The following is a 12,082-nucleotide window of genomic DNA, read 5'->3' on the forward strand; positions in this document are numbered from 1 at the left end:
GGAGTAGTAGCCGTATAGAAAGAGGGCATGTGAAGTTTCAGCCCCGTGAACCAATTTTATGAGGTACGGTGCTATACCCCAGAACGAAATAAAGCATAGCTTGGCATGGGGTCTGTTCAACTAATCTATCATTGAAAAATTGTGTTCATAACCCCACATTTTTCTGGTGGAATGCATACTGGAATACCTGTTGCCAGTTACTATGAAAAGAAATTTCACAAAATATATATTTTACAACTAAAAGAAAAATAATTTTAAAAAAAACTTCTTCCCTCACATTTATGAAGTTTTGCAAATTACAATTTTTCATCATAAAGGAAAATTAATATGCAAAATCTAAGTTCATAGTAACCGGTTTCATAAAATTTTGGTATACAAGCTGCGTAAATTGAGTCTCTCGATAGCTCCATACTGAAACGATAGATTTATTAAGTGAAATCTATGCCAAAAAAATGGAATGGAGAAAAGCGCGTTCACAGTGCTCGAGCCTCTAGCTTTTCTTTAACATCGGTGGACTGAAAATAATTTATAAAAGATAACTATGCAGACTAAACAGATGAAACTTTCTAGGAATACTCCCTAGATGTTGGCGGATGTAAATATGACAATTTTCAAAATCGAGAAATCATAGAGGCACTTTGTGTCAAGAAGGTTGGAGAAAAGCAGGTATGTCAGCACACATTCCGCATGTCCTACCGACAAGGAAATATTGTCTCTTGATGGCTTCATCTAATCTCATTGCCGAGCAGTCTATTCTTGTTTTGTTTATTGTATATTTATTTTATTTGCATGCATGAATAGGTGTGTGCTCACACAGGCACTGGCATAGTAGACCCTCATTAATTCGAGCTCCAGGAAGCCACAAATTTTCTTTGAATTATCGGAAGTTTGAATTATCAAAAATTCACCTAAATAAAATGTAAGATAAAATTATGATTAGCCATATAAATGGCTACACATACGAAGCAGATATTTGGCGATTTTCTCTAAGCAGAAGATCATAATCAAAATCACAAGCAGGTATGCCACACATGAAAATTTGTGAAACGTGTGGCCACAAGCTTATTTATCTCTCAAAAACGTTGTTTATCATGTACTGCTTAGACAGCTTTTAACGACTCAAAACAAAACTAAGTTTGTTAATACGGCCAAGGAGTTGTCTTATGTGAACTATTAGGAGGGGACACACGAGCAATGAAAACAGGCACCGCGTGCAGGTTTTCATAGCGACTTGTGCAGACGTTGTGACGTGGTCCTATGCCATGCCGCCACGCCACAGCATCCCCGGAAGTTGCTATGGAAACTTCCCCGTGGCACCCATTTTTCTTTGTTCATGTGTGCCCCGCTTTATACTCGTTGAGTGCGCTTCCCATCAAGCATCGGTGCACTGCGGAGAAGCAACACACGCAGAGACAAGTTCCACGGGTGTTGCTTCTCTGCAGCACACCGGTACTTGGAAAGGAGCGCACTGAACGGGGCCACGAGAACAAAAGTATGAATTACAGGGAAACACCCTTTGAATTAAGTGGCTTATGAACATATAAGAAACATAGCGATACAACCAAACTTTTGAAATTTTAGTGAAAAGACGGTGAGAGTGCAGGCGAGCTGGTGGTAGCTAATCATGTCGTATTACACCTGAGACTGCGGTGGAAGAAATCAGAAGAACTTTCAGTAGAAGGAACAGACACAGAGAACGTCTCAATTGTCCATTCTATCAACAGCACAATCCACGAACGTGGCTCTTTCATCATGGCCCGTCACTTTCGAAATAGTCTGAATTGCGGAAAACACATCTACCCTTGAAGGTTTTACGTTCATGCAAAACTTTAGGCCATTCCCCAGTGTTTGTTCCGTCTTTCTAGAAATGGACACCTCGCATGGATTCACCACGTGCGGTATAGTCAGATTGGACTGATTGTTGAGGTCTGGTAGTCTTCCACATGTTGTCGCCTGACGTTCTCTGTGTCTGTTCCTTCTACTGAAAGTTCTTCCGATTTCTTCCACCGCAGTCTCAGGTGTAATACGACATGGTTTTGAAATTTGTTTAAATTAACCGTAAGTATAAAATTTCAGTTTGAATTATCACGAGCCTACTGTATTGTTTAGGTTGGCATTGCAATAAACGCAGGTGGAAGCTAGCGCAAGTTCTTAACGTATGTGTGCCTTTTTTGTCCTCGTCTAGTTTGCACCCTTTAACTAATGTCAGCAACACTTGAACTGTTTTTCAGAGGCCTGTGCTGCATGCCTGCCAGACAACTTAACTTGTTGCACAGAAACAGTCTAACAGAAAGGAGAACTACAGAAAAGGGCAACAAACACAGTCCACATTCATTTAAAAGGAAAGTCTTACGTAAAAAAAAAACAAAAAAAAAACATAAATGAGGCAAACACACAAAAGAAGAGACAAATAGTACACCGAAACAGGGAACGCAGTCATACTTACGGATTGCAACTGTGCCATGTCAGGCCAGATCAAATCACGCAGGGGTTAGAAAGGAGAGCACGCAGGCGAGAGGGGGAAAAAACAACAAGAGGGCAGTGCGTCAAACACAGGAACATGCAACACCTGCAGTAGCAGCAAAACCCCCTGCCCAAGCAGCAGCATCCACCCCCCCAGACTCGCAGCAAAACTGCGACCAGCCGCATGGCATAGCATACAATGCAAGCACAGCGATGCAAGTGGCGCTAACAAGGCAACGGACAGGTTATCTATCCCTTGTCTACTTTATAGTTATTACTTGACTAGAATCACAACTGGCTGTCACGACTAGCAAACCTATCTCGTGTTAAAACTGTTGAATATTTTGATGGCGAATAGTGGCCACAAGGGGTTGTGGTTGGGCCCCAGAAAGGAGAAGTCGGAAAAATAGATACCTCTAGCTTGAGCAAACAAATCAGTCCTAATAATCAGTTTTCGTTGAAGCCAGCTGCCTCAATCTTTATTAAACAACACTAACGACACCAGCAAAGTTATCCATGACTAGAGGAGCACTTCAAAGGAGTAACGGGACCTGTTAGAAGCCAGTGGAAACAAATCTGCCATTTGCAGATGTGATAACCTTACAAAAACTTCCATGTTGCTTATCTTGCGTTACATAGATTGTTTGCTTCTTTTGCAAAATATGCGGCTGTTTTCGTAACTGCATCAGTCTAGCAACACGCTCGGTGATAGCTTAAACATAGCAACGTAACTTATTATACATTCTATCGATCCTCACAGACCTGCACACTGGCACCACGGCCCCTCACACACGATGATAAAAACTGCTACTACCCGTCGTGATTATGCAAGAGTATGTGTTAGGAGCGATGTCTTGACAACTCACATTCATCATTCCTGCTAGCTCTTTCTTTTGTCAAATTTGAAGCTGAAGAAAGAATATTTGCGTGCCGCAAGAAGATTTATAAATTCCCTCAATTAGGATAGCTGCGACAAATCTGTCGTTTGCCCGCCTCAGTTGCTAAATGTACCACGGGGTCCCAGATCTGGGTGAAGCCTTCGAAGTGACTGCATAAATCGTTTGGTAACGTCAGTCTTTTATTCGCGACTCCAGCAAACTATAGGGGACGCGCTGGTCAGGAAAGATGGCGGATGAAAGCGGGTTAAATTTCTTGCACTGCAGCATAAAATTGGTCTTACATATGAAAGCAAAGTGATTTTTCGACGGCAGAAACCTTTTTTTAGTCAGCGCGTAGGAATGACAAAGCGGGAGCATAAAAAAAATTACTGGAAACAATGTTTGTTTCTATGCTGCCTACGAGAACCAAGCAGCGATAGCAGACGACAGAGTCGAAACGACCTCCTCTCCCAAGCTTCTCGGCGTTGCCGCCACGCGGCGTCGGTTTCGCTGGAGTTGCCAATACTAGGAGAGTTTGGCACTCTTTTTGAAGATGCCAACAATCCAGCAACCACAGCTGGAAGTCAGGCAACCAGGAGGTGGCACCACGCCTCCGCCCATATTTCGTTATCGAAATTCGATCCTACTCTGGATTAGGCACGCCAGGTATGCGGTGACCCGCTATTGTAATGAGAGTGTTTCTCGTTAATGTAAGTGTTTTTGACGCTGCATATGTAATTAGCTGCTCAAACTTGCTTATCTGCTACAATCTCTTAAAATTATATGACCTTAAACTTATTCCTCTTTTGTGAAAAGAGGATTTTGAATACTATGAATATTAAGTCTCAAAAATAACCACAGCGAAAATCCAGTGCTGCGACGGGCGCCATCTAGGAGAGGCACTGCAAACTCTGAGAAAGCATAATTTTGTTCAAAACCAAAATAAATAAAGCTTATTTCTAAGTTCTGCTTTTGGAGATCAATAAAGGATGGCCAGTGCTTGAATTGTAGTAACCAATTTGCAGGCATAACAAAATGTCAGAGTACAAGAGATTGTGCCAATAAAACAACTACCAGCCGCGCATTTGGACTAGTGCACGCGGAGTAAAACGGCCAAAAGCAAAATCCTCCATTCTGTGTTATCGTAAAGCCAGCTTGTTCTAGCGGGCGACAGGCTCTGCCCATCGGCCAAACTCTCCCAGTATATAGGGCTCTGGGTAACGTATCGCGCAACGACTTACCACAGGGGTGCCTGAAGGCGGTGTAAGTACCACATCGAAATTTAAAAGAACAAACTTACCCGAGTAAAAACACAATAACTTGTTTTCTCTACCTATAGGTGCCCATCTGCTAACTGTACACCCCCCGACTGGAGCAACAGAAGGTGGCAACGGTAGCTTACGGCAGCTAGAGCCCCTAGATTGAAGAAAAGGTCTATCTCCAGCCATGGAGAGCATTTGCAATTTAATGGCGGACGCCTCCTGCGGAGAGATCGGTCGCATGTGCTGCATTTTCGCATGGCGAGGAGGAGAGCAGGCGGAAAGGTGGAGACGTTTGCAGACAATGGACGCTTTCGGCACCTCCCCACGGGTCGTGCTGCAAATGCAGCCCATAAACTAGATGACACCGATCGAGCTGTTGGAAACTTAATGCAGACACTCTAAAGGCAGCCGCCCAGTCACGCCAAAACCAGACAACGTTTTCGGATCATGAACGATGTGCGCGTTTTCCGTGCTATAATGGTCAGTGCACAATTTCTTTTTCGTTCCCAATAAAACACATTAAATTGACACAAAACAAATAAAACTAATGGTTTGGGGATTAATTTGGGCAACACATTGTCTGGTTTTGGAGCTACCGGGCGGCTGCTGAGCCATCATAAGTTGCCGGGGCCACCATCTGTCGGTTTTTGCGCCAGTTGGAGAGTGTACGATTAGCGGATGGGCAACGTAAATAGGAAAACGATTTAGCTTTTTTTTTTTTTTTTTTACTTTTTTATTTAGGCATATTTGTTTTTTGAAATTTTGATGTGAAGCTTCCGCAACCATTAGGCACCTCTGTGGTAAATCGAAGTGCAATACGTTACCAAGTCGACTTATGCGGTCACTTTAAAGCCTTCACCCAGATTCGGGACCTTGCGGTAGCTGTATTAAAATTTGCTGAGATCGAAAGTGGACAAGTGGAAGGTTTGGAACAACCTTCAAGAGTTAATATGAATTTTCATTTAAGTATGGTGCACGGTAGTGAAAGGATTGGAGAATCTAGTATAATCAATATTCTATCAGAAAGTATTCTGCTAAAGCCACCATTCGCTTTGAAAATTCACTTCAAACTCAGAATCCAGCACTAAAAAGCTTGAATCCAAAATTTAATCAAGGCAATGGTTAGCATAATTTACTCTCTAAACTTTATTTAATTTGTAACAATATGCCAACTATTTTGAAAAACAAAAATTGAGGCAAAAGACAATGGAAGTGTGAAATCTCGTCCCTATTCAAGCCCCCTCGCAGCTAATCACTCCCTTTCCCTCATTGACAATCGTAAGCGTAGGCCCTGGATACCAAAAAAAAAAAACTATCGACAAAGACCAATGAAATCAACTCCCTGGACTCCTACTTATTCTGAGCCCCCAGCTCATAACACCAATAATACGGCAGTTAGGTATCAATGTTGAAATCACGGTGGAACAAGTTTTATTGAAAAGGAGTGGCAAACGTACCTTGCCCACTATCACCAACAACCCTGTATGATCACCTTTGTGCACACGCTATGCTGTGGATCGGAAGCTATGCGCCGCACTGACTAAAACCGACCGTTGAAATTACGCCACGCGACTTTGCCCTTTGCGTGTACAAACATGCGGCAAGCCACGCTATCCCACCTAAGGCTGATCGGCAAATTGCCCAGCATACATGATTCCCATTTTGCTGACCCATCAGCAGTGCACGGTGCCCGGCACAAAAGCAATGCTACGCTGCCCTCAAGCTCTCCCAGAAGCAGAACTCATCCCCACAAGTAAAATATCTAAACTTCAATGACCAAGTTTGCTCGACAGAAAGCAAGAAAAAAGCAATCCTCGATGGAAGAAAACCTTCCCTTCCACTTTCCCACACGGTATGTCAGGAGTCCGCCACTGCTATTTAGAGGAGACCAGCAAATGCGGAGGTATTGATAACGTATGACTTCAAGACGAGGGCTTGCACTGGGCTATGTCCCCACCGGCGGCAGCCTCGACCAACTGAGTCGCCAAGGTCGGCCTTCCGCGATCGCACGAAAGCTCGCTACGACGTCTTGAGTATGGTGAATTCTACTTTCGTTAATGGAGACGAGAGGAATACGGAACTGTCAACTTTGACGGTGTTGGTTCAAGGATGCGACGACTTCGAGCTCCTGTCGCGCTTTTTACACGCACCATCGAAATTGTCACTGGCCAATGATAGTCCTTGTCGTGATGCCACGGGGTGGAACCGTGCGGTGGAGCCGCCAAAACGTCTCATAACTGACGAGGCAAGAGCGGCAGGGAGAAGCTTCAGTCATTTCACCTGAAGTGCAAGCTTCCTGCCTTTGACGACGCCGCCCTCCCGTGCCCGTCCAGCACACGCGCACGCGCGGCGAAGGGCGTGGTGTGCAACTGGAGGCCGAACATTCAAGACGCACCCCTGCCGTTCCCATTCTATCAGTGACTACCGTAATGTCCTGAGAAATGGCCCACCTAAAATCAAAAACAAATGAAATAGAAGTAAAAAAAAATGTTTAGCTTTAGATTTTGTGAGCTATGAAACTTGTGATTGCAGGGACGGGGTAACGAACCAAAGACGGCCGTCCTTCCCAGTCAGCAATGTTCGCTTATTTCCCGTCGCGGCGAAGTAACACCATTTCTGCAAAGGTCAGCAATTACTAAAAACAACCTATTCTTGGGCGTTTTTTTTTAAATGGCAAATTGTATTGAAAACAGGGGGCGGGTTATCTTTTGGGGGTGGAGCATCTCTTGGGATATAAAAGTACAGCCGAGATGGCATTCTCAGGTCTAGACATTATCCAAGCCTTGCCGTTCCCTTCGACGTTTTCTTTTCCCAAATGGCAATGATTGGAACTCCACATGACACGTGGTAACGCAAACATGCGGGTTCTGTTTGTATGAAGTTACCACAAATTCGCGGCTACACAGCGTACAAGCAGCGGTGAAACGGCTAGTCGACAATGGTGCCACCACTACCAAAAAGTGCATTCTGCGGTGCAGTCGGAGCACGGTGCCATGCAAAAACACACACGGAAAAGCAGAGAGCGTTAGAACGACGGACAATTACTGCAGCATGTTTTAGACGAGCTTGCCAAGCTCCAGTCAAAAATATGGGACTGTTAGAAAGCAACTTTTGGCAAGCTATGGGAAAGCACCACACAAAAGTCTGCTTAGACATACAACTCAATATTCATAGTTGAATAAAAAAAAAAAAAAAACTATATATATATATTTCAAACACCCTTTATGATATCCTATTCTTAAAAAGTGCACAATATTTGCAAAACAAGTGGGTATGCACAGCAATGCCCACTTTATAGATAGCCCAGGTGATCAGAGAACATAGCATTCTTGCGAACAATAAAGTGTTTCTCAAGCAATGAAACTACAATAGCTATTTTCTTTCGGAAATTCTAGCGAATAAAATTATCAAACTATTCCACCAAACTGCTGTAAAATTAAATAACCAGTTTATTAGCATTGTGGGCAGTTTACTCTCGCAAGGTTTCTTTTTAAGTGCAAGAATCAATTGGACATTATTTTTTTAATAAAGTCGTAGTCACTGAGAATTTAGAAATCATCTACTGGGCATCACTACGGAAGACAGCAAGCTCACTTTCGGGGGAAGTGGGGAGAGAGTCATTGCCACGGGCAAGTATAGACGCACATTACTAGAACGGGCACAATGCTGAGAAGCTCCCAGTGGAAGAAAGCTAAACACTTACGCTGCACAATGGAGGGGGCTGAAGGAGTTCCCATAAAACTTGTTTGTTCGAGAATGTTTGAGGAGGCGGTTCACACAAGAGTCGTGGCCTGCAATCAGAAACATGAGCGAGCTTTAGAGGTGTCTCTAACGATTTTCATTCATTTCAGTCAACAAACCGACAGCAACAAGCACAAATGATAAAACTGCATAACGTAACTTCTTTCTCGTGCTACACTCTGTATGATCGTGCACGCGTGGCCATCAATGAAACTACTGAGAAGACATGGCTACCCCGAGAGAGAAGAAACAAACAAGAAAGACCAGCACAAAGCTGATATTGCGTTCATATTAGTGCTCACTTTGGACCAAAACTATGGTGGATGGCCGCCACCAGCCAGCCCACAACTCACTGCTTTTCTTTTTTTATAATATTAATTAACAAAATATACGAACAGCCATAACATGTCTAGAATAGTTACAAAAACAGAACAAAGTATGTACAGAAAACAACTTAATTTTCCCAAATTTTGCGATTTGCAAAATATATTGAAAAACTGATCGGGTGAACACATCATCACATGGCAACAAATACTTAGCATGCCACTCCCAACTGCAAAATCTCGTGCTCGAAAAATGTGAAACCGACACCTCGCAAAACTTGCAAAATATTGAGCCTGCTAAAAAATTAAAGTGTTTACAGTATATAAACAATCACTTTCAAGTAAACTTTAACAACAGAAATACTAGCAGGTTCAATAAAGGCTGTTGTCCGGCTCGCGCACACATGAAGAAAACTGCGGTTCTAAGCAAAAATTAAAATGAGGAGCTCAGTGATGCGACTGGTTCGAGTTATTTTGGAGCACAATATTGGGGGATCCAAAATTCCATTGTAGAGCAGCAAAAAGTACTTTTTGAGCATAAGTACACATTGCATTTTCATTCGTACCATGTGAATATCATGTTAAGATGTTTGTTGACGTTGCAGCGCACTAAAAAAACTCACTCAAGCTTTCAGGCACACAAGTGCACTGCAACGTTGGCAAACATGAACAACCAACTCGCCCAATCAGAAGTTCTAACGCATTAAGATGTATGTGTTTAGGACACAGAGCGCTGTCTGTATCCTTCTTTACCCTGTCCGTTGTCTTTTGCGCTGTTTTAACCTTTTAAGTATGTCACACCAACTCGCCCAGGCTTCAACCTTAGCTCTTCATGGCATCAAGAACACGGCAGGCTAGATTCCCTAGCTAGCAGTTTCATCGCACATAGAAGCACAAGGCACAGTAACAAGATGCTGATTGAAGGGCAGTACTACCTGCTATGCATGATTACTTTCGGTGTGAAATCAAACTTAAATTAAGTAGCATAGTCCACTGAAATAATGCTAGAATACAATAGTTTTGAGTACCCAAAATGATGTTTTCTTTAAGTTCTAAAAATTGTAATAAAACTGCAGTTCTTAATTTAGATAAAATACAGTCTTCATTATTTCATTATGAAGATCTATGACATTTTGCAAGCAAAACTTCATAAGAAAAATCGACATGCAAACAATATGTAATTTCTTTAAAAAGAAAAAAAAAAAAAAAACTAGAAGAATTTAATAAAACGTGCTTACATTATTCATTAGTTGCTTTATCTAATTTAGTTTTAATTTTCTGTATTCACTGTATTACAGTCGCCAACCAATTTCTCGGACGCCGATTATTCGCAAGTTTTCGCCGAACCGTCACTCACACCATAGAGTTAATGTATAACATTGACCGAAATTTCAGACGCCATAAAGCTTATTGCTCGATATTTCAGACCTAATTTGCGTGACTTTTTCAGTTTACAGCCACAAAACAGCCGCCGCAATAGCGCCGCGAGCTCAGTCATTGCCATTTTGGTTGCTTTGATTTTGCCCTGTAGCCTCGATACCACGTCTTACGCAATAAACAAGCTGGGTTGAGGCCATACTCGGGTTTTCCGGTTCCGCTATGGCCAACATGGCCGTCGTCTGCCGATTCTTACGGTTCTTCCAGTTCTTCTCATGGTCCGTGTTTTTCGAGTGCGACCGCGAGAAGAGCGGCCGTCTGCCGTTTTTGTGGTCTTTGAGCGTGAAGGTTTTTTGCCGATAGACTTACTATTAAAGCGAGCTTGGTGGACTAAACATTGTCTCCAAATTGTGCCGAATGGTGCCAACTTCAACTTCGCTGTTTGTGCCAAAAAAGACGCCGACACAGCCCAGCACTGTGATCAAGCAGATCAACAAACAGGTGAAAAGTGAACAATATAAAGCGGAAGTTGCATGAAAACTTAAAATTGACATCAGGCAAGTGGAAAGTCAGCCAAAGTTTGATATTTTGGCTAAAATTGATTTTTCGGGCCGCATGATTATTCGGACGATTTCGGGGTCCTTTCCGAGTCCGAAAAATCGGTCAACGACTGTAGTACAGTAGACTCTCATTATTTCCAACTCCAGGAAGCCACAAATTTTGTTTGAATGATCACAAATTCATCTAATTATAATGCAAGATAAAATTGTGATTTGCCATATGAATGGCTACAAATACAAAGCAGATACAGTAAACTCTCACTTAAAGGGTAACTGCAAAGAAAAAAAAGTATTTTTTTAAACAGCCTAATTGGGACAAGCATGTCACAAAACAAATGTTCCGCGAAAAAAAAATATTTTTTTATCAATATTTATGCCACAGGATGTAATTTAGTCGGAGTCAGAACCTCTCCATATTTGAAACTCCCGCTCTTTCGACCCCCGCGGAAGAGGAGTACGCCCCGCCCCTCACTCTCCTTGCGTTGCGGAGTTGAACGACGCAGCGTCACGACTTCCGGTAAGATCTGGCAACAACGCACGGCAGCGGTATTGTTTTGGTTTGACGCGGTTTGCGAGCACATGTAGCGAAGACGTGACCCTGTGATGTTCCCGGAAGATGGAAAGTATCATTCGTAATCGTCGTGCGTGCTTTGAAAGCAAAGGGAGTCGCAGAATCCACGAGTGCGCAACCACAAGCCAAGGTTCACGACAGCGCTGCGTTGGTATCGGCGATCTCGTTCTGTTTGGTGCATTACGGCCTTACTCTCCTCACTTACCATGCCAACGTGACCACATCACGTGACCGTAGCTAGCCTTCGTCTTGCTATGGGGTACTAGAATACACCACAGTATAGCCTTTGATCTGATAAAACCTACTGGACGGAGCGCGCGCAAGCCTGCAAGGAGTCCTTCTAATATCAACCATCCATCTCACACGTGACATGTCACGCGCACCAATCGCCAGAAAGATCTGTGGTCACGCTGGGCACAAAATCGTTTAAACTTTTTATGACTAGGCTTCACCAATATTGCAACGTGCCCCCTCCTAGTACTTCTAACATCCTTGTATGGTATGAATTCAAACGGAAGTGCCCGTCTTGTAAACATTTTGTAAAGATTAACAACTCTCATCACATGGGTTATTCTTTAAACGTAAAAATATGCCTTTCAAAAGAAAATTGCAACATATAACAGGTTTAACAACCAAGATCTAAGCTGTCAATCAAACTCTTAGCCAATGAGAAGTACAGCAGCCGAATGGTATTCAACGTCGCGGAATACCAACTTCGTGGTGCGCGATTCAAAACGGACGAAATAGCCGCAAACTAAAATCGGTCTCACGCAATAAATATTGCTGTAAAATTTTTTTTTTCTCACGGAAAAATTGTTTTTTGACATGCTTGACCCAATTAGGCTGCTTAAAAAAAACTGTTTTCTTAGTAGTTACCCTTTAAGCGAACGTCGGGTTTAACAAATAT

The 12,082-nt window shown here is 42.8% G+C and overlaps 1 protein-coding gene across 1 annotated transcript in view; it reads right to left on the minus strand.

Moving 5' to 3' along the window:
- The window catches only part of LOC8025605 (serine/threonine-protein phosphatase 6 regulatory ankyrin repeat subunit A), a 77,349-nt gene that overhangs the window by 21,007 nt on the left and 44,260 nt on the right, over positions 1–12,082 (minus strand). The window contains exon 16 of the mRNA XM_029971935.4: positions 8,307–8,394. Coding sequence (XP_029827795.2) covers positions 8,307–8,394 — 88 coding nt within the window. The remainder of the gene's footprint in view (positions 1–8,306; positions 8,395–12,082) is intronic.

This window comes from Ixodes scapularis, unplaced genomic scaffold (genome assembly GCF_016920785.2).
Source record: "Ixodes scapularis isolate PalLabHiFi unplaced genomic scaffold, ASM1692078v2 PGA_scaffold5__190_contigs__length_132052651, whole genome shotgun sequence".
Taxonomy (NCBI): domain Eukaryota; kingdom Metazoa; phylum Arthropoda; class Arachnida; order Ixodida; family Ixodidae; genus Ixodes; species Ixodes scapularis.